Consider the following 27,933-nt stretch of genomic DNA (forward strand, 5'->3'; position numbering starts at 1 on the left):
CCTTCAAATCGCTGCTGCCTGCAGCCCGACCCCGGAGATCTACAGTAGGGGAGGGTGGGCGTGAACTCCAAAACTATAGGTATCTCCAAAAGAGGGTAGTCTCCACACGCCAGAGGAGTGTGCAGTGTCAGCAAACACGGCGCGTAGACAGGCTAGTGGCAAAGACTTAAGAACACACGTCTTCCCATTTATGTAGGCTAATGTTCTCACTCTAAGACGTGTATTTTAGGCTGTAAGAAAACTTATGTCAATAACTTGGCATGACATCCGCTTATGTTATTCGCTCTCAAGAGAGTCGCTGGCGATGTGAAACTGCTTTTTAGTCAGCTTTATAAGTGAATGACAAATAAGTCGCCGATTAATATGGTTAACGCGTTTATTTTGTTCACTGTGTGCTTGTGGCGTCTCATTGGTAAGTTAAAAGTCTTTTATTACTTCCTTTTGTGTTTTTTTTATATAAATTAATGATTTGAAGTCGTGGTTTACTGCCATTCATAATACATATTTAGTTTGGTAATCAGTAACCAATATAATGTTTTTTTGGGGAGCACTAAAAAAAAAAAAAAAACATGTTCATGTTTGTTCTCTAGATGTTACAGATGAAGCAAAGACAGTATCAGTGATGGAGGGAGATTCTGTCACTCTGTGGACTGATTTTACAGAAATACAGAAATATTTGTTAATACAGTGGATGTTCGGAAACACCCGGATAGCTGAAGTCGGCAGGCTCACGCAAACCAACTCGACATATGATGGTCCTGATGGGAAATTCAGAGGCAGACTACAACTGGATCGGACTGGATCTCTGACCATCATAAACACCAGAATCACAGACTCTGGACTTTATAAATTAACAGCTATCAGCAGTGCGACCAGCTACATGAGTTTCAATGTTACAGTTTATGGTGAGTAGAGAATTTGCCATGACTGTTCTTCATTTGAATTATATCGTTGTCATTGTAATAATTTAAAATGTTTATGTTCTATTTTTTTCAATGTTCCTTACATGTACATGATATGATTTGTATTAAAGGGAAAGTTTGCCCAAAAATGAAGATTCTGTCACCATTTACTTACCCACAAGTTGTTCCAAACCTGAATGAGTTTCTTTCTTCATCTTGGAACAGCTTGAGAGTGAGTAAACGAGGACAGAAATTTCATTTTTGGGTAAACTATCCCCTTAATTCTATTTAAAATGTGAATCTGTTATAAATAAACATCCAAACTGTGTGTGATGAGTCTAGTATCACAGTGATATCTGTCATTTTCAGAGACTCCACAAAGTACTACATCATCAGAAAGTTCAACAAGCTCAAAATTTGTGTCGTCCATTTTTACCTTCAACCAGACTGAAGATGTCAATGTTACTGAACAACACCATCCGTCAAGTTCAGGTATGCTGCTCGTGATGTTTGAGAACAAAACTCTGTTCAATGTATTTAGTCAATGTGATGTCAGTTTTTGCAAAGCTTTTAAGATTTTTTTCGTTCTGGAATCCGATGTTAGTTCATAGTGGCTTAATGCCAGAATTGAGGCCACTCTTGTGCAATTGTGTCCGACAACAATGCAAATGCAGCACATATTCATAGGTGTTGCTTTATGTTACTGCAGATGGGTGTGAAATAATCAAGCACATAAACCCATTAAAATTGCAGTATGTTCATTTATGCATTTAACAGATTATTTTATCCAAAGTGCCTTACATTGCATTCGGTTTACATTTGATCAGCTCATGCATTTATAGAGAAATAATTACCTGTTTGTGCACATGAGGGTGAAGTGCAATTGTTTTTTTTGTGATTTCACTGGAACAAAGAACAGACCGCAGATGAGCGTCAGAGGCGTGAGGAGGGTGTCCAAGAGTTGTGTGTGGGTTTGGTGCGCCATGTTGCTCAATAAACATTAGTGCTCAAAGCAAAGACTAGATCTCAGAGAGAAAATGATATAATCATATAGGTTTTTAAACAGAGCTGAGATTAAAGATTTCGCCAAAGCCTTTAAAAGAGTCTAGAATTGCTTAAAGTGAACAATCCTAGCTATTGTTATTTGGCTAAGCAATGAAAATGTGCATGCAAACAAGCCCAAACACACAGTAAACTTGTGGATGTTCTGCCTTCGCAGTGAATGCTTGAGTTCCTAAAAATAGCCATAAAACTGGTACCTTGAGTCTGTTTTAAAGATACCTAAATGCATTATTCTAACTCTGTGTTCTTTTTACAGACCACATCCACTGTTGTGGTTTTACTGAAACTGTGATACGATTGGTTGTATCTGCTCTGGTAAGCATGGCTGCTGTTGCTTTTCTGGTTTATGACATCACATCTACAAGAAGAGAGCTAAACAGGATGCAAGAGACTAGGCATCACCATCCGACCCATCGAGTAAAATTTGACCAACGTCAGTTGAGCAGAAGAATCAGTTCCAGATATGTTTGCTGAAGGTTGCTGGCATAATCCCAAAAAGATCCAAATTCATTTTCATTGATTAGCCATTTATTTTGTTGTATCTGCACAGAATGACATTTAAACTGATCTGGTTCACCAAAAAATCCTCTGCAGTGAATTGGTGCCATTAGAATGAGATTCCAATTTCTCCAAATCTATTCCACTGAAGAAACAAACTCCATTTTAGATGGCCTGAGGGTGAGTACATATTAGGCAAATTCATTTAAACACATGGCTGTAAACATTACCTCAAATAACAATTAGCAACACAAATAATGGATATCATAAACTGTGGCCCTCAAAGGAAATTGTTGTGTAATTTTGGTGTTTTTTTTTTTTATAAATATTTTGCAAAGAATTTGTCTTTCCATGGCGTTTAATTGTAATTTCTCCTACAGCTCTTTAATACATGTGGAAGGATTGCAAGGCTTCAACAGAGGCCAAAACCACAAACTGTTACCCCGCTAACCAGTAGAGAGAAAAACTAACTAAACTATTAAAAGCAAAGAAAACAGAAATACAGCAAAATAACCCAGCTAACTTGAACAGTTGACACCAAGTTCAAATGAAAATGGCACCCACCACTCTACCAACCCATTCCCAAAGAATTAACAATACACAAACAAATAGTAGCTTACAAACCATAAAGTATTTCTTGTCATAAACACAATAACACTGAAGAGAAGCCCAATCAACAAGGCATTAATTTCTCCAGTCACAATAAACGGAGTCAGCTGGCAGCCATTTGGCCTACTTCCTGCTAATGGGAAGTAAGGATAAAGAAACAAATACATCTCTGAATATACTGCACTCTAATTCAGGGCACATTTATAATGTGATTAAAGAATAGAGAAATATATTTTATTTAGAATATATCTTTGAATAAAATATTTAAGCATTTTAATTTAATATAGCATGAAAAAAATGCATAGTTTTCTGTTTAATCGAAAATATAGTAAAAAGATCAGTACCTTAGGTAATTAGTTGGTTAATTTCGGCAACAAAAGAGTCACATTGAATGCTGTGTGTATCTTGATTACAGTCTAATGAATTTCTACACATGATGAGAAGGGCATGGAATCTTTAAAGGCACTGTGATCAAAGCTGAACAGGAACATTAACTGTGCAACAGATATTTTGAGAGATACTTCTGTGGCAAAACATCTTAGAATAACAAGTATGTAGTGTACAGTACAATTGTATATGACATTTCTCACTTTGGATGGATTCTAGAGGCTTGTAAAAGATGGAGCTGAAATGTTGAAAATGTCATAGTGATTGACTCTGGCGGGTTTTATTTCACTGAAATGAAGTCTTCTATGGCTAATCATTTGATGCATCCTCTTCATCTTGGCTCATAAAAGGTGTTTCTTCAGTCATTTCTTTTTCTGTTGGCTCTGAAAGAAAACAGAGAGAATCACAGAAATTAAAAAGAGAGGAATCTGGAGATCAATCCTTTAGAACATATGGACGCATCTGTGTAAAAAATGGTGTTTGAAATCTTAATGAATCAACTAAATGAAGCCACATCGAATCACGATGTTGTTTGAAAGTTGAACAGAATGAGTGCAAACAACAGAATCTCACCTTCTTTTAGTTCTTCCTTTAACTCTTTTAGTACATTTTCAGGAGCTTTTTCATCTGTTCCTGTGTTAACAATAATCACTGATTAATTAGACAACTGAACACTTACATTTATTAGACAGAGTCACATGAAAACTAGTTTTTTTTTTGTATAAAATCAGCAGGGATGTGATTTTTCCGGATTAATCCGGAATTCCGGATTTTTCGACCTGAAAATGTGACCTATGTCACGTTGCGACCGTTCGCAAATGGCGGATGGCGAAGTATGATTCCGGACCGCAAGATGCGTCCATGCGGACCGTGAAAGCTTTTGACATAATAATAATTAAAAAAATGCCAAACGCTATTTCTAATAAATACATTTATATCAAGCACACTAGGGTCAGCGTTTGGGTGCAATCTTCCGTGCAGTGAGGAGAGAAAAGATCGGCAGACAGATAGCTTTCAGTGAGTGAAAAACGTTGATGGAAAATGCATTATTTTGGGGTTACGTCGCAAAATATTGTAAATATATCTTTTTATACTGTATTTTTATACATATTTATATTTTAAACCACGACGGTGAGCCAATGGATATCACACAAGCAACGTGAAAACTGCATATATTAAAGTGAAAGTAAAAACAGCGCTTTCAGCATCTAATGTGCACATTCTCTAAGAGACAATGATAGACGAATATACTTCATATGCTGATATTAATTTACTTCCCTAATATTTCTCTTCTGCAAAACAAAAAGAAACGTATTTTGTGTAGGCTAAGGGTTTTTTAAAGTCAGTTCTTGAAATAAAGCTCTTCATATTTATTGATGACTGTAGTGTTATTAGGGGTTAAGAAAGACTAATTATTTCAGGTTGTCTTAAATGTGGGGACTAAAAGGCAAGAATTGCGATGGAACTTTATAAGGTTATCCATTGAATAAATATGAGCGCTGCGCGTTTCAAAGTCAGCTGCGGCGCTGCTTTGTGTACCATTCTGATAGCGCCTCCTGCTGGAAGAGAATGATCTGACATTTTTAATCAGCTCGTACGTCTACTGTTGTCAAAAAGACCAATGTAAACAAATCAGTCAATGGTTTTAAGCACCAAACACGTAGAGTTGTAAATGTTATCTGATGGATCGACAAGATCATGTGTTATACAAATTTAAACAATTAAGGCAATAAAATATATGTTAATTAATATAATACTTGATTGACAATAATTGTTTAAATTAATATAAGAATTGATACTTTTGACTCTTGAAGGCTAGAATGTGAATTTTACAATTTAAGAAATCTTTTTTGTTTTGGGAAATCTGCATCTCAATTGTAAATCATGCTTTTTACAGTCATTTTAATAATTTATTTATTTATTAATTAAATTTTGTTCAGGTCTTTAAAAAAGTATTTAAATGTGTAGAATTTAAGATTAAATATGCTGCAGATACCCTGGTCTCGCGAAAAAAAAAAAAACATAAATAGTTTTTTATATGTCTGGACCTCGAGCCGTTTTAGTTGAAGACCCCTGGATTAGATGATCGATTTTGAGTGATTTTCTACTATGGCAGGATGTTTAAGCTGCATTAACATTAACTTACTTGTATTTGCTAGCTATTCGGGATGCTCATTTCGGTTAATTTTCCCAACCAACAACCGCAAATCATTTTCCGAGGGGGGGGGGGGGGGGGTCTTAGTATATTTTCCTGCTTTTTTGTCCTTAGCCAATCACATGCCTGAATCAGTCGGATTTAGCTGAGAAATTAAGCTGATAGGATCATCTCAGTAAATAGTGATCTACATCTGGGTCTGTTTCCCACACAAAGTTATAATTTGACTTCAGAGTATTTGTAAAACAAGTCTTATGGTCTCAACTTGTTGGCCCCTTTTGTAGATTGAAATTAAATTATATCATCTAATTTAGTTAATTTCAGTGTGATAAGGTTCGTGTGGACCTGGTAGTAACTATATTTAAACATTATTTAATTGTAACAATATTTTGTTACATTACATTACTTTTGTAGGAGCACCAAATACTACCCATGAATACTACAAACCCACAAATAAACCCTTCATAAAAGACAAATATTAGATTAAAAGATAACCACTTACCATGTGTTTGAACTCCAGCATCTTCAGTATTGGTTTTACGGATTACAAGGCTCTTTTTGCCTTGTCTGTCTCTCAATCTCTTATCAGCACCAAACGCTTTACTTATGGCCGTCTCTTGAACATAAATGAATCGTTCCACTTCACCTTCCTTGATCTCCGGTCTTATTGTCTCTTCTTCTGTGACGTCAGCACCTGGAAACAGAGACCTGTAAAAATCTATTCAGCCATATACAGAAACAGAAATTGGATATTCTGTGAAGAAATCGCTGTATATTATACATATTTTACATATTTGGACAAAACGCACAAAAAAATACATTGTTGTACCTGTAAATGTTACATAGGACTACTTACTTAAAACACTGAGACAAGGCTTGCTTTATAAATACAAAAATAAAATGTCTTATGCAGTGTCTAATGCAGTAACTTCTTATGTGAATAGCATTACACTTATCTGGCAGCTTTAAAATAAATCATTTATATTAATATTATTAATAGTATATTAATATTACTCCAAATATACAAAACTATACTTTTAAATTGAATATTTCTTATCACACTGCAAAACACATTTTTACTTGCTGTATCAGCTGTAATACGTACGTGTTTCTTGTTCAGAGATCTTCAGAACACCTGTCAAATCTACACACAGAAACTGAGAAATTATTTGAGAATGAACAGATAGACATGTCAGCAACCCTGAGAAGAATTTATGTTAGTTTATGTGTAATATCTTATGCTTGTCTAAAACAGTAGTTATTCTCAACCCGGAGCCCAGTGACCACTAGCAAACTTTCAAGCATGTTTAGTGTCCATTCAAATAATCATTTTGTTTTACAGTATTTACAGGTCTGGGTAGGTCTGGGTATTTAGTACAATGCTTTAATCAATCATGTAGTTGACTGAGAACCAAGTGTTAAAAACAAATCCTTAAATAAAAATAAATCATTGAAAGACAACTACTCACCATGTATATGAACTTCATCCTCAGCTCTGATTGCAATGCTCTTTCGGCCCTGTATGTCTCTTAATATCTCATCAGCACCAATCGCTTTACTTATGGCAGTCTCTTCAACAAAGAGCCGTTTTCTTTCACCTTCTCTGATCTCTGGTCTTGGCGTCTCTTCTTGTGTGACATCATCATCTTAAACAGAGAAATACAAAGACAACCAGGTTTGCATGTGAAAATCAGAGTTATGACTTTATTAGTTTAGTGCAGTTAAGTAAATGTCAACAAAGAATATAGTATACTAATAAAGTATACTACAAATCGAGAATGTCAGTGACCCTGAGAAAAATTCATACATATTTTACAAGTAAAAAAAAAAAAAAAGTACTACAAAAACACAGTTATAGTTGACATGTAATATCTTATGCTTGTCTAAAACAGTAGTTATTCTCAAGCAGGAGGCCAATAACCACTAGGGGGCGTTTGCAAACTTTCAAGCATGTTTAGTGTCCATACAAAGGATCGTTTTGTTTTATTTACAGGACTGTCAGAACAGAAGACAGAGGGGTCCAGTTAGTAGGAGTCTTTGTATTTAGTACAAAGCTTCCATCAATCATGTAGTTGGCTGAGAACCAAGTGTTAAAAATGACTACAATTGAATAAACAAACCCTTCAATAAAAAAAATATTACATTGAAAGGCAACTCACAATGTATATGAACTTCATCTTCAGCTCTGATTGCAATGCTCTTTCGGCCCTGTATGTCTTGTAATATCCTATCAGCACCAATGGCTTTACTTATGGCAGTCTCTTCAACAAAGAGCCGTTTTCTTTCACCTTCTCTGAGCTCTGATCTTGGCGTCTCTTCTTGTGTGACATCATCATCTAAAAACAGAGAAATACAAACACAACGTGTGTTTGCATGAGTTATGACATTATTAGTTTAGTGTAGTTGAGTAAATATCAACAAAGTATACTATGTAGATAAATAAACCTATAGCTACTTAACCTATGGCTACTTAATGCGGTTTATGTAAAGCAGAGCCTCTAAAGTAAACATAATCCCAGAGAGGGGCGGGGCGAGTAGAGCTCGCTGGCATTTAAAGGGGCCATGTCTTAAAATGAGCTGCATTTTGCAAAGCTGATTTTAACAAGGTAAAAGGGTATTTTTTGTACACTTCTATTAAGAAATTTTTAAACCAAAGTATATTAAAGACTTTTCATTAAGACCCTAAAGAATCATATGAACTTGTGGAAAATGGGCATCCGATGACCCCTTTAAGAAGAATATTGTAAGCAGCTCTACACACCAACATGAAAACAGCGGCGCAACAGGTGATTATCAGAGCAAAGGCAACACATCAGATGAATTCTGTGAGCGGAGGATGGGAGCGCTGGAAATTATGTGGATAGAAGAAATCTCTAGCATTAATTCTGATAATGACTTGTCTTGAAAAATGAAGAAAGTTTGGAGTTTCATCATAGGAGATGACACACCGCAGGACTGTGCGCCTGTCACGATCCAGGCGGGGTTGAGGAGTGGAAAATGATGAGGAGAACCGGAGTAAATGAAAACGTAAATGGTTTATTAAATAAAACACTGTAACTAATGCAAACAAACAAAAACCGGGAGTATAAGATGAACACATGAACACAAGCAAACAGAGGTAACAGTAAGCATTGACGGACAAATGGGGAGTGCACACACAGACTATATATATATATATATATATATATATATATATTAGGGGTGGGCATAGATTAATTTTTTTAATCTAGATTAATCTAGATTAAATCTTGAAATTAATCTAGATTAAAATGGCTAATTTGAATTCTGCTGAAGGCATTCAGAATATGTGTGCTACCCAAATAATGACTAAAAGTAAGTCTTTGAGAATGGATCATAAAGCTCATAAAGCTGTTCTATGATAATTTGTTGATGAAAATAAATTATGTTCAATTAGATGTACTTGTGTTTACTAACTAACTAACAATGAAATTATTTTTTCTACCTATTAGATTGTGTGTGTTTTTTAACGTCAACACCTACCCAACCCATTACATGTTACACCATAGCCTACTTTTATTTTGACAGGTTGCCATGAAGTTTCTGTGTATACAGTATGATATGATGCTAGTTTTCTCAAATGAAACGGTAAAAGTGACACTCACAGCAGTTTGGGAGATTGAGTTTATTTGTTCATGTGAGATGAAAATGCCAAAAATTACCGGGAGCGTCACGTGTGTTTCAGTATGCGTGTAGTAAAAGCTCGTCTCCGCAATGCATACAGCTAGGCAAACGGAACATATCAGATTCATATTAAAACGGTCTTTTTGCATTTCAGTTTTCACATACACTAGTCCATATCGCGATTTGAATTAAGTGACAGAGCAACATTTGATTTATGAATCCAAAAAACGACGAATTTACGTGGCATTTCGCGCTATAGTAGATTCTGTTTTCATGAATGGAGGACGACGCGATCCTGTCTGTGTTTTGGTGGAGGAGACTTAAACGCGCGACCATATTCGGTATACATCCGCGTTAAACTATCAAGGTGAAAGTCATCATAGCTTGCGTAGTTTAGACCCAGCTCCCAACCCAAATTTGAGAATAGATTAACGGCGATATTTTTTTTATCGCACGATAAGAGTTTCGCGTTAACGCAGCACGTTAACGCCGATAACGGCCCACCACTAATATATATATATATATATATATATATATATATATATATATATACTGAAACATGGGCGTGGTCACAAACAAGATAACGAGGGGGAAATACAAATATGGGCAAGACTAAATCAAAAGGACTAAACCAAAAGGGGGAGAACAGACTAAACCAATTGAACTAGAAACATAGGGGAAAAAAACACTAGGAAAACATGACAGAACACAGACAAGATACTGACAGCGCCAAATCTACTGACATTGCCAGAATTTCTTCGGAGGCAAAATTTGATCGCAACAGCCATTAATCGGCTATCAGTGAACATGTCAAAATAAAGATCAAAGACTACAGATTTTAGCCTAGGAATATAGGAATCTTTTAGGATTTTCAAAATCGCACAAGGTGCGCCCAGCTTTAAGTACAGTAATGAAGCATGTGCACTATATTTCTATAAACTTAGGTTTTAGCAAACATTAAACTTGTGACTTTTTTCATTTAAAGCTGCAATGTGTAATATTTAAGATGATCTCTAGACAGAAATAAAATATAGTATACATAACTATGTTTTCAGGGGTGTATAAAGACCCAACTTAATGAACCATTATGTTTTTATTACCTTAGAATTATCAGTTTATATCTACATACACCGCGGGTCCCCTCACATGGAAGTCGCCGTATTGTTTCTACAGTAGCCCTAAACGGACAAACTGCTCTACAGATCGCGTTGTTCTAGCGGAAAAACACTAACAAAATGATGGACAAGTAACTGTAATATTTACAATAACATAGTTTTATTGAATTATTAAGTAAATATAATTCTTTATTTTACGTTTTAAAAGAAACCTCATTACTCTTTGCTGTCTAAAACGACGACATCTTAATCCTGTGTGGGCCACCGTAGCTTCTGTAAAGAGAGGGGTGAGCAGTGGACGGGAGCCGTTGGTTGCAATCCACAACCTTACCACTAGATGCCGCAAAAATCTACACATTGCACCTTTAACTTTTCTTGTTGTACAAAAAAAAAAAAAAAAAAAAACATTTTACACTTCCTGTATCAGTTGTAATATTTACATGTTTTTTGTTGAGACATCTCTGTTCCATCTTTCGACGCTGCACAAAGAAACAGAAAAGTTAGATTTAAGTGAGTGGTTTCAGACGAACATGTCAAAAACACTGAGGAAAAAGCTGTTATTCTTGATGTGCTTCTAATCACTTCATTCTTAATGTTAAATTTTAAACACTAGTTAATCCATCACTAACATGCATTGTTAATAAAAAGTACTTCGCACAACAATTGTGTATTTTACACCTGTGATGTTTTTTATATTAAACACTGCTTTCACATAATAAAGATATAATGAGGCTATTATTTTCTGTCCTATCAACTGTAATACTTACTCATTTGGTTTACTTGTTCAGACATCTCGACTTTGTGCCACAGCGGCGCATAGAAACAGAAATGAGGAGATTATAAGTGAGTTTGCTGTAAATTCAACATTTTAAACTGAGAGATTCAGACTTAACACTAAATACTAATCAAACACTTAATCACTGCACTAAAGTAAACATAAGCAGAATTGTGGTGAAAATACTGAATTAAAAAAAAAATCACTTAACATTTAAACTCTTAAAGGTAGTTTTAATACTTACACAGTTGTTCTGGGATGTTCTGTTCACCTGTCACAGCAGAACATAGAAACGAAGAGAGAAACGAAGAGATTATGAGTGAATGAACTGATGGACATGACTGAATCATTGACACAATGAGTTATAATATACAACTGTGAGTCACACAGTCCAGAAAAAAAGACAGATAAAAAGCCAGACTATGCTTTTAGGCCAATTGGTGCTACATTTCAGTTCTGTGCGCTTCAATAACAGAAAAAACAACATGAACAAACACTAAATGAAACTTGTAAATTCAGCATCTTAGCAATCAGGAGCAATTAATATAATATTGTATAACATGTTGAGTATTTAATGTCATGCAGCTCAATACTGGACAACCACACTTCAATCAAACACAAGCCCAAAACCTAACTTTTCTCTTATAATTAGCTGTAATACTTACGCAGTTGCTTTAGTTGTTCAGTGAGCTTCGCTATAATTCACAACAACACATAGAAACAGAAATTATATTTTAAGTGAATGGACAGATAAACATTTCAAAAACTCTGAGAAAATGCTGTGCTTCCAACAATCACTTCATCATCTACTCTGCATGACTTTATATTAATGATCAGTAACAATTACAGTATGCTGTGTGTGAACATTAAAGTGTTATTCATTTGAATAAACAAACAATACTTAAAAATATTGACTATTGTAGAGAATTTTGGTTAGCTCAAAGAATTTAAGATGATCAATATATGTGTGTATATGCATGAGACTGTTCCTCTCATCACATATACACTGCAAACTCCACCAGGTCTTATAACCAATGAATAGGATGAAATGAGTTATTTAAAACATACATTTCAGTCAGGGAAAGTAGTTTAACTCACAGGAAATCGTGTATAATAATCGTCATTAAATATACGCAATTTCCAGTTTCTGATCAGTAACAGTAATAATGATATCGACTGGTTTCTTTGTCCAGTGATATCCATTACTCTGACGTTGGCCCGTCGTCACGGCAACGCATTTCTACTAACCAGAACGGAGTTAAAACAATTGAACAGAATAGGGCTTAAGGTAGCAATATGAGATCGAAACAGTTTAAGTGACTTTGTAATGTAAGCATTCAGCACAGAGAATCATTATATGTGAATACATGGTTGTTTATTAAACTATTCTACTTACAAACGATCGCACATAAACAAACGTACATAAAACACAAATAGACAGAGAACGCGCGAGAGAGAGAGAGTAAGAGAGAGAGAGAGAGAGAGAGAGAGAGAGAGAGTAAGAGAGAGAGAGTAAGAGAGAGAGAGAGACAGAAAGTGAGTTTGCAAAGGGACAGGAATGAAACGGTTCTGAACATCCTGAAATCGTTTCTTTTATAAAACGCCTTAAACGCAGCTATCTACGTTTGTAGAAAGGACGGATACTTGCAAGCTTGTTGTTGTTGTGCATTGTTCCGTTTGTGTTCAGTTCAGAAAGTCCTTTCCAGTATTGCAGGCCTCATCATCTCCTCCGCTAGGTGAGACCCCCCCCCCCCATGGATCTGGGGGGAGGTGCGGGTGACGTGTCTTTGTGTCCCGAAGGCAAGAGCGCAAGAGAGAGATGAGGCAAGGTTTATAAACCTGTAGGTCGTTCACGCCCACAGTTGGACCTTGACCAATCCGGTTGATCTGAGTTTTGGAGGGAAGATTGAAAGTCTTTGTCTCTCACAATGGGGTTTCGCATGTGGAAGCTGATTGGTTGTTTGGCCACAAAACTTTCAAAAGTTCAATAATACATATAAAGCAAGGAGTTATTAAGATGCCACAAACATTAACATTTAGGGAATAATAAATGCTGCTCATAGACACCAAACATGATCTATGAATCTTCTCGGTTGACTGAGTGATTCTAAACGTGAGTCTTAGCATGCACAATGATTCACCTATTGCGGATTAATGTTTGAGGCCGACATACATAACAGAAACAACGATATAAGAAAAGGTAACACATTGATATGTGTACATTTCTATATAACTGTATGTGGGACTGTATGTCTGAATAAGGAAAGTGTATCTGCATTTCTGTAAGAGTCTTATCTTGATGGTGGGGGGATGAGTTGGATAGTGAACAAAGGTCTGGCTCATAGCACATAGGTGTTAATCATGGGGGAGAAGTCATTTAAGGAATATAACTAGTTATTTCATGTCTGATTGCCCTCCAGGCACTACATATCCCCTCTTTCGAACGTTGTTGTCCGTCCAACAGACAACAGCGAGCGACGTCAAAGGTGCGGAACAATCAGGCATGCACCCGGCACTCATGGCTGGAAGAGAGAGGTGGCTCTCTGGAGGTTGGTGCTTCAAGGAGTGGCTGTGGTGCCGTGGTCGACGTTATCAGGTGTGATAATGTAGACAGTGGCAAGGTATGGGTCCTCGAGCTTTGTGCAACAGGTGTCGAGGCACTGTCACTGGTCATCCTGACCCAGGTTGGTCTGTGTCAGGTGGTTGTTATCTAGTATCTGTGGTCCCTGCAGTCTGGAATCGCTGGTTGGACTCTCACTTGTGAGAGGGCAGGTAGTTCCAGGGTTCGCAGAGAATTGTCGTAAAGATTTTGTAGTGTAAAGAAGTTTCCGACGGACCCGGTTAGGGTGCAGGAGGGCAGCAGGTGTCTGTTATCCCGCTGTTTTGCTCAAATGTCATCAGGCGTCTGATGTTGGGGGTGTCGACACTGACTTGAGCGGGTCTGAGTGGTGTTGGTAGGGGTTTTGCTGTTGGGCCTGTGGGCCCGTTGCTCCATTCAACATTGTCTGGCTGCTCCTGAGGTGTCGGCTGGTCTTATGGGATGCTTTTTCCTTTTAGGAAGTCTAATGCGGTGTTGCGTTGGGCAAGGAGTCAGAAGTTTATCTTTCAGTACTTCTCAGTGGAGTTTCATTCAAGGAGCTCCTTGTTAGCATCAGAAACTCTGTTCTGGAAAAGCAGGCGTGTTCAGCTGTCCTTGTGGGTGTCGGTTAATTTTGGTACTCGGAGACTTGCAGGTTCAGTTCATTTACCTCCTGTCTGAGGCCCTTGAGGGTGTGGGCCAAGGAGAAGATGATGCTGCTCAGCTCCTGGTTGTCCAGGCTGGATGTGAGTTGTCCATTTGTCGCAGTCCTGCTGTTCCTTTCTCTGCCATTGCAGGCCGTTGGCTGCTTTAGGCTGAAGGATGCCGTTCTCTGTACTCTGCTGAGTCTCCAGTTGGTCCTGGTGAGTGGCAGGGCTGGATGTCCGAGACACGCTGGTTCACAGTTCCTATTGTGAATCTCGCTGGCTGCGGCATGCTTTTGGTTTCCTGCGCTCTTTGGATGCAGGTGTCGCACTCAGGCATGTTTCACTGAAGTACTGGTGAGCAATGTAGGTGGTGACAAGGGTGGTCTCTTAGTTGACACGGGTGTCGTTTCTGGTGCCACCTGGTGGTAAACGTTCACAGATGTTTCTCGTCGACTGACTGCTTTGCATCGTAGAGAGGCTGTGTCGTTTGAAATCCGCTGGTTTCGAGCTGGCATCAAACTTAGCATATTCTGATGTCCTCTGTCACTGCATGCTTGGCAGTGCGCCACTTCTGCGTTGGTAGTGGCTTTGGTACTCTGGTGTGTTCTGCACGGTGCATCTTGGGCATACATCAGCAATGACCCCCCTTTGTTCCTGGAAAGCTGGGAGCTGTGGCGGTGTTTGGTTATCAGGAACAAATGTGAGGATGTGTCATCTAGATGCGGCATGTGTGTGACATCACTGAGTTGTTTTCGGCTTAGTGCCTTAGTGTGGTCGGACAGTGCAAAGTGTCAGCATTGCTTGGGAGCAGTGGAGGCTGCTTTAGCAGAGCTATTTTGTAGGTGGAGCCAGTGTGCATGGGTGTGATGCAGGCGGCGTAGCAGCGTGAGGGGTTTGCTTGTGGCTTAGAAGCGATGCTTGGGTTGGGTGGGTGGGTTTTTTGTTGTTGAAAACCTTAGGCAGCCACAAAATCCCTCAGTTTTTTTCCTGGGCCTTTCACTGTTTTTCCACGAATAGCATGTAAATGTTCTTATTGTGATGGCACTGCTTGTCTGGAACAGTTGTTGATGCTCGTCTGTTTCAAACTGAGTGGTGTTGTTTGAAACTGAGCTTAGCCTACTTTGAGTCTATGCAGGTTAGTAATTTTCAGAGGGAGTTCTTGCGACTTGCTGTGACACAAGGGTTGATCCGATTGCCGTCACTCGTGCTGTGATGTCAGGTGGCCCGGCTTAAGGTGTTGCAGTGGGACAGGCTTGTCGTTTTCCACTAGGTACCTGCTCTGGGCGTGTCTTGCCTCGCTCTTGGGTCTATGAGCACATGGGTTTGTGTGCGTGGGATCCTTGGTCTGCAGGCATTGACAGTTATAAACATCACACAGTGGTGGCAGGTCTCTGTGATTCCCTTTGTCTTCTGGTGTGCTTGGCACATCGCTGGATGGCTTGTGCAGCGCAGCTGTTGTCATCTGGGTGCTGGGCTCTGCTGAGAGCCTTGTACATGACATTAGTTCTGCATCATCGTCATATGTGGAGAGCAGCTTGGCACCATTTCTGAGTGGCCATTTTCCTTTAGGCTCTTCATGACGGAATTGTTTAAAGTCTTTGAAATACCTGAATGGTATGTACACTGCAAAAGATTACTTTTCAGAAAGGGGGTGTGGCTTCTAGAGTGGGCACTGCTTCACGTATTCCATTGAATGTGTGTGCAGCATTAGGGTTTTAGCCACACTGTGTTTTGAGCCGAACAGTGACCCCTTTTGGTGAATGCAGGTAGTTCGTTCGCCAGAGTGTAAACATCTGGGAGTAATCTTATCTAGCAAGGCTTTCTCGCAGTTGAGGGAGTATCGTAGGGCTGTGAGAAACAGGACGTAGCAGGTTTTGCATTGTCTATTCCAGGTTAAGTTCAGAGCACAGGTGTCCTCAGTGTTGGCCTGCACTGATCTCAGATCACTCCCACACAGTGATGTCGCTGCGTGTTCAGCTCCCATACACCACTGTATGTTTGTTCACCTTGGTCAGTCAGACGTCCCCCCTTGGCATGGGGCAGCTGGACAATCACTTTGCTAATCTTTATTGCCTTCTGGTGCTTGGCTGTTTTCCGGCGGTCTGTAGAGTCCGCTGAATCGAGCAATCGCTGTACGGAAGAAGGCTGTAGCATTTGGGTGGTGACTCACAGTGTGATGTGGATATCTGAGGGGAAAGATTTTCTGGCGTTGATGCCATCTTCCCTTGGTGCCTGTCGCGTTGTCTCACGTAGGCTCAGATGCTGGTCGTAGCAGTCGTGTTCTTAGCTGCTGTATTCAGTTTTGACAGTTTTGACTGCTGGTACCAATGGCTGGGGTCCTGTTAGCTGGAGGTGGAGCTAAGCAGATCTGTCTTGTGGTCACACTGGGCAAATGTTCTTGCTTAAAAGTCAATGTTTTGCAGACAGGCGTGTGTTGTAGCCTACTGCAGTGTTCAGGAAGACAGCGTTTTGTGGTGACAGCTGTCAGATTCCCGGCCAGCTTGCTGGCGTGTGAGGTGTGAACGGTGGGCTGTTAGGCCCGGGAGAGATTTTGTGTTGAGCTCTCCTGTTTGTTCATATTGTTATCTGCAAGAATTTGAGTTCTTTAAGGTGTGCTGGGTTCATTGTAAAGAGAGCTTCCGCTGTTTAGGAGTGTTCTCCTGTACTGCTCTCTGCGCTCAGTCTGTGGGGGTGTTGCGGGCGTGTCTTGAAGCTTTTCTCCTCTCTCCTCGTGTAGGTCCTTGTCCTCTTCATCCGCTATCTCTGAACATCCAGATGGTCTAGGCGGTTCTGCGCGCTGTCCTGGTTCCGTCGTGGGTGAAGCTTTCTCCGCTGCGGCTTTAGTCAGACGATCTTGTTGAGGGCGTGGTCACTGATGGTCCAGGCTGTAGATGAGTTGATTGGTTCTCTGCAGCCGTAGCTCTTGACTGGATCGTGATCCATTCGCCTGTGTGCGTGGTCGACCGGCTGTTCTCCGCTCAGGGGCTGTAGTCACTAGACCCAGGGCAGGATGGCCTCTTTGCCTTGTCTGGACTGGATGGCGAGACTGGATGGTGACATGTTGACACAAATAGAGAGGGAGAGACAAAGCACAACGAGCCAATGCAAGTCCGTACAGAACTAATGAGCTAAAATGTTGCTATGTGTTGCGTACTTAACTGATGTCATCAGATGGTGACGCAAACTAAACGCTTATTATCCTAGCTGTAAAGAAGGGGTCAGATAGTTTGTGTGGGTAAACACAGGAAACTATGAGTAAACTTAATGATGAGCGATTAACTTTAGAGCTATTCAGTTCATCGGTGTAGTTACCAAAAGATTTCACTGATGTTCAGACAGGTTCAGTCTCTAAAATAAAAACAAAATCCATCAGAAAGAGAGGTATAAAGGGTTAAAGTAAAAGAGAGAAAGCGAGCTGACTGCCAGCCCTGAGGTCAGTGACGGGGCCCACCGGGTGGGGGCGCTATGGAGTCGTCACACCTGGGAAATGGCAGAGCTGAGAGAGCAAAAGAGAGAAAGGCCCCCCTGGGATGGGCCGAATTACCCGGGGTAGAGAGAGTGCAACTTGATCGATTTGGTCAAAGTTTAAATTTAAATCAAGACTGTTTAATCAAAAATTTAAAATGAGCAAATACAATTATAACTGCTAAAGGGAGAGTTGAATCTAAGGCGGTGAAATAATTAAAATTAAATCACACACACAAAAAAAAACATACATTATGTTAATTATCATTATGGTTTAAATAACAATAATTAATAATGTAACATCAAAAGGAAAAGAGAAGGGAGAGACTGACTGGGACTATCTATAAGCGTTGTTGCTCAAAGAAAAAAAAAATAAAATAAAATAAAAAAAATAATATGAAATCAGGCATAGGTATTGGAAGAGGTTTTAGACAGACTTCTATCTTTTAATAGAAGGAAATACCTTTTATGCGGGATTTCAGATTCCACCTTGTGTGGATTTGAACGCGCATCTAAGCGCAGTTACCATGGCGATGCGTGATCGCGGGTGTATCTTTCTTGTGTCCGTTTTACTGAACACAGGTACATGTGTTTTGCAAACTTTAACTTAATAGGATGCTTACACTATTAAAAGGTTGCTTAGTTACGATGCGTGCACCTTGATCTTGAGTCAGCCTGCTGACACAAGACTTGTGTGTGCTTTGCACAAAACAAATAAATAACACTCGATCAAGATTTGTACAGTAATAACGCGAAGTTGTTTACTATATTAAATCTATTCGACGAGCAAACGGGGTCAACCTGATCAGTTAGCTAAGCTGAGGTTTTAACCCAAAGGAGCAAGATAGCTGATTAGCATTGGAGTGCACATCAATGGCTAATCTATCTACACTCAAAATATAAAGATATGGCCATTGTAAGGTGAAAGAGGAACATCGCTCAATCAGCTTCTTCACGCAAAAATTGAGGTTTTCTTCGCTCAATTTAGGGTGGCTTTAGGACGCTCTATAAAAGATTTCTTCGTTTTATAGGGTCAATATATAAACTGCAGTTAAGTTACATCTTCAACAGTGGTTTAGTTTCTCTGTGCGAGAGGCTCAAACATCTGTGAAGGTGTTAAAGGTGGGCTTGGCCACACCGTTCTAACACACACACACACAAACAAAAGAGACGCGAGTCGCGAGCCGAGTTTGAATACACAAGCATGCAGACACACAAATTATTCCTGAGCTGCTCACATCACATAGTTTAAAACTGCCCCGCATTCTAACGCCAATTAATGTAGAGAATTTTGGTTAGCTCAAAGAATTTAAGATGATCAATATATGTGTGTATATGCATGAGACTGTTCCTCTCATCACATATACACTGCAAACTCCACCAGGTCTTATAACCAATGAATAGGATGAAATGAGTTATTTAAAACATACATTTCAGTCAGGGAAAGTAGTTTAACTCACAGGAAATCGTGTATAATAATCGTCATTAAATATACGCAATTTCCAGTTTCTGATCAGTAACAGTAATAATGATATCGACTGGTTTCTTTGTCCAGTGATATCCATTACTCTGACGTTGGCCCGTCGTCACGGCAACGCATTTCTACTAACCAGAACGGAGTTAAAACAATTGAACAGAATAGGGCTTAAGGTAGCAATATGAGATCGAAACAGTTTAAGTGACTTTGTAATGTAAGCATTCAGCACAGAGAATCATTATATGTGAATACATGGTTGTTTATTAAACTATTCTACTTACAAACGATCGCACATAAACAAACGTACATAAAACACAAATAGACAGAGAACGCGCGAGAGAGAGAGAGTAAGAGAGAGAGAGAGAGAGAGAGAGAGAGAGAGAGAGAGTAAGAGAGAGAGAGTAAGAGAGAGAGAGAGACAGAAAGTGAGTTTGCAAAGGGACAGGAATGAAACGGTTCTGAACATCCTGAAATCGTTTCTTTTATAAAACGCCTTAAACGCAGCTATCTACGTTTGTAGAAAGGACGGATACTTGCAAGCTTGTTGTTGTTGTGCATTGTTCCGTTTGTGTTCAGTTCAGAAAGTCCTTTCCAGTATTGCAGGCCTCATCATCTCCTCCGCTAGGTGAGACCCCCCCCCCCATGGATCTGGGGGGAGGTGCGGGTGACGTGTCTTTGTGTCCCGAAGGCAAGAGCGCAAGAGAGAGATGAGGCAAGGTTTATAAACCTGTAGGTCGTTCACGCCCACAGTTGGACCTTGACCAATCCGGTTGATCTGAGTTTTGGAGGGAAGATTGAAAGTCTTTGTCTCTCACAATGGGGTTTCGCATGTGGAAGCTGATTGGTTGTTTGGCCACAAAACTTTCAAAAGTTCAATAATACATATAAAGCAAGGAGTTATTAAGATGCCACAAACATTAACATTTAGGGAATAATAAATGCTGCTCATAGACACCAAACATGATCTATGAATCTTCTCGGTTGACTGAGTGATTCTAAACGTGAGTCTTAGCATGCACAATGATTCACCTATTGCGGATTAATGTTTGAGGCCGACATACATAACAGAAACAACGATATAAGAAAAGGTAACACATTGATATGTGTACATTTCTATATAACTGTATGTGGGACTGTATGTCTGAATAAGGAAAGTGTATCTGCATTTCTGTAAGAGTCTTATCTTGATGGTGGGGGGATGAGTTGGATAGTGAACAAAGGTCTGGCTCATAGCACATAGGTGTTAATCATGGGGGAGAAGTCATTTAAGGAATATAACTAGTTATTTCATGTCTGATTGCCCTCCAGGCACTACACTATGAAAAATGATTCTACATTTCAACTCTACTGTAGCACAACAAAACTATTTTTTTTCCCCTTACTGTATCAGCTGAAATACTTACGCATTTCTTTTTGAATGCCCTTCGCTTCATGACACAGCAGCACATAGAAAGAGGAATGAGAAAATTTCAAATGAGTGGTCAGATGAACATCAGAAACACTGAGAAGATACTTTGTGATTCTTCATGTACTATATATATACTATATATATAATAATAATAATTAGAATTGTGAGATGTAAACTTGCAATTGTGAGTTCTAAGAAGGAACATAATTAAATTCTGAGAATATCTTTTCTTCTCAGAACTGGACTTTATAAGTTTATATCTTGTAATTCTGACTTAAAAGTATAAATATTGCCTATGAAATCTATTTTGTACATATAAACAGTACTGTAGCACAATACTTACCCATTTGCTTTATTTTTTCAGAGATCTTTGCTTCATGTCACAGCAGCACACAGACAGAGAAATGAGGTGATCATAAGTGAATGAACAGATATACTTGTCATTGTACGTTTTTTCATGTGCTACTCTTTATTATCTGCACAAATTCATATTAATGATCTGTAGCAGTTACAGTAATGCTGTATGTGATTCAATCATCAGTATATTAATGTCATGTATCTCAATACCGAAAAGCAGAACTTTTGATGAAAATACAATATTGACTGAAAAATCATAATATACATTTAAAATTCACTGCTCATTTTTACTTTTATTGTATCAGTTGTAGGCCAAATACTTACTTTTTTCATTTTCACTTATATCTGCTTCAAATGTAGCAGCACATAGACAGAGAAAGAGATTATACAGTTAATTCATCACTAATATGCATCATCAATAAACAATACTTTTCACAGCAATTAATATATACATCTGTAACATTTTATTTTCTAAACTGTTACATAATGAAGCCATTTTTTATCTTTTTATCTGCAATACCTACTCATTTGCTTTAGTTGTTTAGAGATCTCCTCTTTATGTCACAGCAGCACATAGAAACAGAAATGAAGAGATCATAAGTGAATGAACAGATGAAAATGACAGAAACAGAAATATTGTGTGATTCTTCTTGTGCTTCTAATAATGTGCTTTATCATATGCACATCTTTTTTTATTTTTTTTATTAATGACCAGTAACAATTGGCAAATAGTATTTTTAAGGAATTTTGCAGTGTTTATTATCAGTGATTTATCTTATCTTATCTGTTATTTATGTCATGAGGCATTAAAAGGGATCATGACATAGATTTTATATATTGTTTTTACCATCTTTCTAAAACAATCAATTTTTTGAAGGGGTGGCTCCAAGACATGTCAGTAAAAGATGACTGTTAAGACTGGTTAACGTCATTGTATAGAAAACAGTATGGACAATTCATTATGAAATCATTTATTTAGAGTTTGTAATGCAGCTGCTCTTATATCTGACACAACAGACTGCTTCATCTTTAAAAAAAGTTTCAGAAGCTCTCCATTACATTACTACCCTGGAAATCCAGAGGTCTCGCGAGAGCACAATTTGAATTGTCTCTGCAAGACACTCTGGCATCGAGCAATGATGCAGGTTACTGCAATACGTAAGCAATTGTGGGAACCAATCAAATCGGTGTATCTGATGTAGGCGGGACAGAGGCGAGCTAAAATGATGATGACAGCACTGCGACGTCCGTATCATGTAGTAAACTTTGAAAGATCGCTGTCGCTACAGATGAACAACAAGTTGTTTGAAACGGCTTTGGCCGCTGCAATGAACGAGTTAGACTTGGCTTTCCATATAAAAGAGGAACAGAAAACAGAAAACTCGAATCGTTCCTTTGCAAGAAGGACGTTTTTGCTGTATTGCCGACTGGATACGGCAAGAGTTTAATCTATCAGTTCACGAGTTCACGCTTACATATAATTAGCCGGAGAATAGTAGTGCATGTTTGGCGTGCTGTCCGGTGAAGGGCTCCAAACTCGGGAGTGGCCCGAACCCAGAGTACGTTACCCCCCAATAGAAGTAGCGAGAACTCGGAGTGATGAGATGGGGTGGTGGAGGTTTACTGATAAACCATCGAGTGAATTGAGGTGAGTCAGCTGTATTTAAACCTATGGCGCTGATTGACTTGTGATGTTTATGCTAAGCATCTGACGCGCTTCTCCCGAACTTTGGTAATGAAACATCATTTAGCTCTGCTGGTAGCTAAGCGTGTATTGTTGTGATTGGTCGTGACGTTATCCAATTGCGTGCAGTTAGAGTTTCAAATGCATGCTTGGTACCGCCCCTCGAGTTAGGCAGTTTTCATTGCTCGATCCCAGACCCATAATCTTAATAGATTAGGGTCTGGATTTTTCCAGGCTATTACATTACCTTTTTTACAAAACAATCTACAGTCAAATGCTCCGAACAAACATCCTCCTATACAATCGGTACACCATTAAAAATAAACCATCCACTTGATCATTTTTTGTTGTTGATTTTGTTTGTTTGTCTTGTTCAAAATACCAGAAAAAAAGTGTGCACTAGATACACCTATTTCATAGTTTTCACAATTTCACAATCAAATTATCTTGCTGCATCAGTTTTAATACTTACCCAGGTCTTTTTCATTGGTCTTGGCTTCATGTCAAAGTAGCACATAGAAATAGAAATAAGGAGACTGTAAGTGAATGATAAGACTAACATTTTGTAAATCACACTGTGTGATTCTTCATGTGCTTTAAAAATCACTACATACCCTGCATTAATTTATATTAATGATCTCTAATGCATGCATGAATATTAGTTAAATCCTTCATTTATGTGAATTAACAAAACACTCTGAGGCTCCAAGATTCTACCATTTCTGACTCATTTAGAGTCAGAGTTAACAATTCTGTGAATTGGTAACAGTAGATTCTGATCGGATCATTTGAATCAGTGAGTTATTGACTCGAGAACAGATGCAAGATGGTTCAGAATTGTTTAATGCACAATGCACTCTGCAGTAGAACAATAAAGCTACATTTTCCTCCTGCTGCATCAGCTGTAATACTTACTCATTTTCTCTAGTTGTTTCGAGATGTTTGCTTCATGTCACAGCAGCACATAGAAACAAAAATGAAGAGATTAGGAGAGTTTGTTGCTAATTCAGCATTTTAAACAGAGCGAATCAGTATATCAATGTCATTCAGTTTACTGCTGAACAATCACAAACGTATTCACTGCACTGCAAACAAAAGCGAACATGTGGTGAAAATTCTTAAAATTGACTATAAAAAATCATGTTACACATTTAAAATCTATTGTAGCGCAGTAAAGCTCACTTTTCTTTCATACCAGCTGTAATACTTACTCATTTGCTTTAGTTGTTCAGAGAACTTCGCTTCAAGCCACAGCAGCACATAGAAACAGAAATGAATGAACAGATGAACATGTTAGAAATGCTAAAAGATACTGTCATTTTTCATGATTCTTCATCATCTGCCTGACTTTTGTATGACTTACACATTAGCTTTTTTAATTTGTAGCGATTGCTTCCACAATAAATCACAAGACCAGCAGCTACAGCTGCTGCAACGGCCAGCAGAATACCAACAAATATTCCTGCTACAGCACCTGGAGACAGACCTAATGCTGTAACGATAAAGAGGAACAGTCATTAATTGAATATGTACATTATTAGTAGACGTATTAGTGCTGAAAGAATAAAGTGACTCACCAGAGACAGTTACAGTGAATCTTTTGAATAAGATCCTTCTGTCACTAATGATCTTTAGTCTAAATTCACCAGTATGCTTAGTTTTGAGGTCTGTGATAGTCAGAGATCCAGTCTTACTGTCCAGCTCCAGTTTGCCTCTGAATCTCTCATCGTCACCATCATAGTATGACGTATGATTGTCTTCTGTATCACCTTTAGCAATGAGAGATCCATCAGCTCCAAATCTCCACAGTATCAGATCATGTTTCTGTAGTTCAGTTTCAGTGTGTAGAGTCTCAGAGTGTCCCTTTGTTGCTGACAATACCTTTATTTCATCTTTGTCTTCAACAGATTTAAGTGGAGATTCTGCACACACACACACACACACACACACACACACACACACACACACACACACACACACACACACACACACAAAATGTCTGATGAAACTGTCAATTATTTCAGCTTTGCATATTTTCACAAAGAAGTTCTGATTTAATCAACTCACCTTTCACAATAACTTTGAACGTCTTGGATTTGGTCCCTACGCTGCTGACACTCTCTACTGTATATTCACCTGAGTGTTTGATTCTAATGTTCCAGATGGTAAGAAATCCAGTTTGATCCAGATTAATTCTGCCGCTAAACATCATTATCAGTTTATCGTCACTGTACTCAACTTTACCAGTTCCTTTATTGATTGTTGCTATGCTAGTCTTATTAACTTTCCACTCTGTTAGACCATCTTTCTGCATTTCAGTAAAATCAGTCTGTAGAGTAAGGGAATCTCCCTCTATCACTGTCTTTACTCCATCAGGATCAACACCGCACACACCTACAGAAACAAAACAAAACAAAACCAGAGATGTTGGTTTTCAAAATGATTTCTGGTAATCCAAATAAGTTTTTTTTTTTTTTTTTTTTTTGTGGATTTGTCAAATGACATCAAATCTGGGTCTACATATTTCTATACATGTCTGTACAAACATTGTTTACCTTGAAAGCTATGCAAGTGCATACTTTAAAATGTCTGCAATGTCTTACTAAGAACAAAACCTACCCCACCAGTTTTCAAATAGACAGTCTACAACACCCACACACACAAATACTCCATTACTCTCCAAAGCTCGATGATTGAAGCAGTTTCACAATTTAAATATTTAGGATTTTTAATGACGATTCCCTATATTTTAGGCCTCATGTTTAACAACTTTTGAAGAAACTAAAACGTTGATGTTGGACTGTTTCCTTCAGAGTAAAGTCCTGTTTTTCTTTTAAAGCAAGAAGAAAATTAACAGCTACTATGTTCTTGTCAGTGTTGAATTACCGTGATATTATCTACATGCGGGTGGTGTGTTTAAGCATTGTTTACAGGACCTGGGTGTTTATCATGGAGCATTAAGGTTTATTATTTAAAATCCCGTAGCCTTTTCTGGATTTAAACATTCTAAAAGTTACAAATATGGGTAAAAGGTGACTTATTTAAATATATTTTATTTCTTGTTAAATAGATTTTAGTAATAAATTAAGTAAATAAATATGTGTCAGTGCCAGAATTACATAGGGGATATTAGGATTTTCACAAGGGGCAAATTTGTTAAATTAACAATAAATTTCTCTCTTCTAACTTTCAGCATATTAATGTAAAGGTAATCATTCAAACGTCACAGTTTTTTTATGCTAATCAATGAGTTAATGAGCATTTGAAGCCCGAATTGATCACACAGGCCAGATAAACTCGGTGGAAAATGAAACCGAAAGCATTAAAGAAAAGCAGAATTAAAACACTTACCGTCAATGACAAACATGGATAAAAACACTGAAAACACTATCTCCATATTGTTGCGAGGTTATTGTAAGAGTTGAGTTAATACGAAACTCGCTCCTTCGAGTGTCTTGACATTTGTGAGACACGCCAACGATTGAAGTCTCACTGCAGGAGTCCAAAGTTGCGAGCTTTAGAAATGACATCATCGCGGTGCAGGCTGTCGCATTGTTAAACATTCCAGTAAAAGAATGTATTAAATATTAACGAAGGCAGAAGGTTTATCCAGATAGACATGAATAACACTTTCAAGATTAATTGGATCAAAAAGTGTGTGATTGATCCTGGTTCAATATGTTTGTTTGTTTTTATTCCACAAAATATTTTTAAGATGATGGGTGGTGTTTATTTTATTTTGCCTTGTATCTTTTTGTTCTCTAAATTACCCATCAAACTGTTTAAATTCCATGAGCAAGCACTCTTGCTTTGTGCAGAATTGCTATTCCCTCTGGACCTAATTTAATGTGTAGCCACCGTACTTATTATAAAGATAATTGTTAGATATACCTCCTGTCAAGCCACACCCTATACCGGGTTTCATCGTTTCCTCCCTGTCTAATCAAGCGTTCGCATCCCCTTTGCTGTCTCTTGGTTCCCTTTCCCAGTTGGATTTCGCTCTACAACTCATCCAAAGGACTGTCAGATAAGATTGTCTGATAGTCAAATTACCTTCTGTTATCATGCCATCCGTTAATCAATATCCAACCATTGCTTCTAATTGCCTGCTCTCTCTCTCTCTCTGGTTCCATCCGCGCGCGCGCGCGCGCGCGTGTGTGTGTGTGTGTGTGTGTGTGTGTGTGTGACTCCAATACGTTTCTCTCTAACTTTGTGGATATTGGAGAAGAATGTTCTTTTTGTAACAGTTGCGGGGAGTCTTTGTTTTTCAATTAATCTAATGATAACACTGAATATGATTTTTTTTTTATTTTGAGAATGAAACAGTTAACACTTCTGTTAATTGTATCATTTCTGAATGGCAATTTTTTTTTATTCATAGTTACAGATTGTCAATATCCCCTCCTTTTATACAAGGTTTTCTCTGACGAACTCCCCTTATGTCTCTTAAAGTTGTGAAAAATGTAAAAGCGATGTCTGTTGTAAAAAAAATTACGAATCTTGTATTTGGCGTCTTGTGAATGTTCTCCTTTGACGTTCTCGAACCATCTTTGGAGCTTCTGTTTGATGTCTGTTTTTCTGTAATTATGTTCTATAAATAAAACATTTGCCTACAACTTTGCTTCCTCAACAAAAAACCAATCAGGCCAATTTGCACACATGGTAATCGCTTTAGTTTTAATGTGTAATGTATTTTTAATTGAGTAATTAGGCTTTTTTAATTTATTTTATTATCTGGCTCTTTCTGTTTTAAGCCACGATGTTGATTGTTAAATACTTTACTTTTTTCTAAAGTTAATTGAATTTTGTAGTAGCCTAACTTGAACGTTCAAAAAGCATTTAGAAAAGTTAGGAGGCGAAATGCGACAATCACATGTGGATGCTTTGGAGAGACGGCTGAATTTGCCAAGCAAGACATGCTCCTGGATTAACATTTTTGTTGATCCTGGATCAACATTAGTGTCCAAAAATATAGACTTAACCCAATTTATTCCTAAAATCAAAGGGAAATAATACCTGTTAACAAGGGTGTAGAAGCATCTAACTGTGATCATAAAACTAAAACTAACATTTCCTAAAAAGTTATCCCTCAATTCTGATTGGTTGATTGAGATGTTTTTTCCAGGATCAATGTTGATCCAGGAACATGTTGTACTCGGTGAAATCACATTC

At 38.2% G+C, this 27,933-nt stretch overlaps 2 protein-coding genes across 2 annotated transcripts; one reads left to right on the forward strand and one right to left on the reverse strand.

Annotated features, from left to right (window-relative positions):
* The first annotated feature begins 278 nt into the window (after nucleotides 1-278).
* Nucleotides 279-2,563, forward strand: LOC141338466 (uncharacterized). The gene is made up of 4 exons (XM_073844013.1): nucleotides 279-412; nucleotides 591-905; nucleotides 1,272-1,394; nucleotides 2,221-2,563. Exons 1-4 carry the CDS (start codon nucleotides 340-342, stop codon nucleotides 2,436-2,438), a joined length of 729 nt encoding a protein of 242 aa, XP_073700114.1. The 5' UTR covers nucleotides 279-339; the 3' UTR covers nucleotides 2,439-2,563.
* A 393-nt stretch (nucleotides 2,564-2,956) lies between these two features.
* Nucleotides 2,957-26,237, reverse strand: LOC141338464 (uncharacterized). Its single transcript, XM_073844012.1, has 21 exons — nucleotides 26,113-26,237; nucleotides 24,829-25,155; nucleotides 24,339-24,683; nucleotides 24,125-24,253; nucleotides 23,973-24,002; nucleotides 23,677-23,706; nucleotides 23,234-23,257; nucleotides 21,602-21,631; nucleotides 21,402-21,425; nucleotides 21,064-21,093; nucleotides 20,716-20,739; nucleotides 11,811-11,840; nucleotides 11,390-11,416; nucleotides 11,138-11,167; nucleotides 10,811-10,849; nucleotides 7,773-7,949; nucleotides 7,083-7,259; nucleotides 6,719-6,757; nucleotides 6,116-6,307; nucleotides 4,032-4,091; nucleotides 2,957-3,841 (listed from the first exon to the last, which is right to left on the reverse strand). The coding sequence occupies exons 1-21, from the start codon at nucleotides 26,156-26,158 to the stop codon at nucleotides 3,768-3,770; spliced, it is 1,884 nt and encodes a 627-aa protein (XP_073700113.1). The 5' UTR covers nucleotides 26,159-26,237; the 3' UTR covers nucleotides 2,957-3,767.
* Nucleotides 26,238-27,933: the final 1,696 nt, after the last annotated feature.

The sequence above is a fragment of the Garra rufa genome, chromosome 7, assembly GCF_049309525.1.
Source record: "Garra rufa chromosome 7, GarRuf1.0, whole genome shotgun sequence".
Lineage (NCBI taxonomy): Eukaryota > Metazoa > Chordata > Actinopteri > Cypriniformes > Cyprinidae > Garra > Garra rufa.

Excerpts from the sequence above, each read along its gene's own strand:
- LOC141338466 (XM_073844013.1), top strand. The coding sequence starts at position 340 with ATGACAAATAAGTCGCCGATTAATATGGTTAACGCGTTTATTTTGTTC. Across the intron at positions 413-590 it reads GTGCTTGTGGCGTCTCATTG|ATGTTACAGATGAAGCAAAG; the intron begins GTAAGTTAAAAG and ends TTTGTTCTCTAG. Across the intron at positions 1,395-2,220 it reads ACACCATCCGTCAAGTTCAG|ACCACATCCACTGTTGTGGT; the intron begins GTATGCTGCTCG and ends TTCTTTTTACAG.
- LOC141338464 (XM_073844012.1), bottom strand. The coding sequence starts at position 26,158 with ATGGAGATAGTGTTTTCAGTGTTTTTATCCATGTTTGTCATTGACG. Across the intron at positions 21,426-21,601 it reads TAAACAACTAAAGCAAATGA|CAGATATAAGTGAAAATGAA; the intron begins GTAGGTATTGCA and ends CTACATTTGAAG. Across the intron at positions 21,094-21,401 it reads TATAAGTGAAAATGAAAAAA|CAAAGATCTCTGAAAAAATA; the intron begins GTAAGTATTTGG and ends TGTGACATGAAG.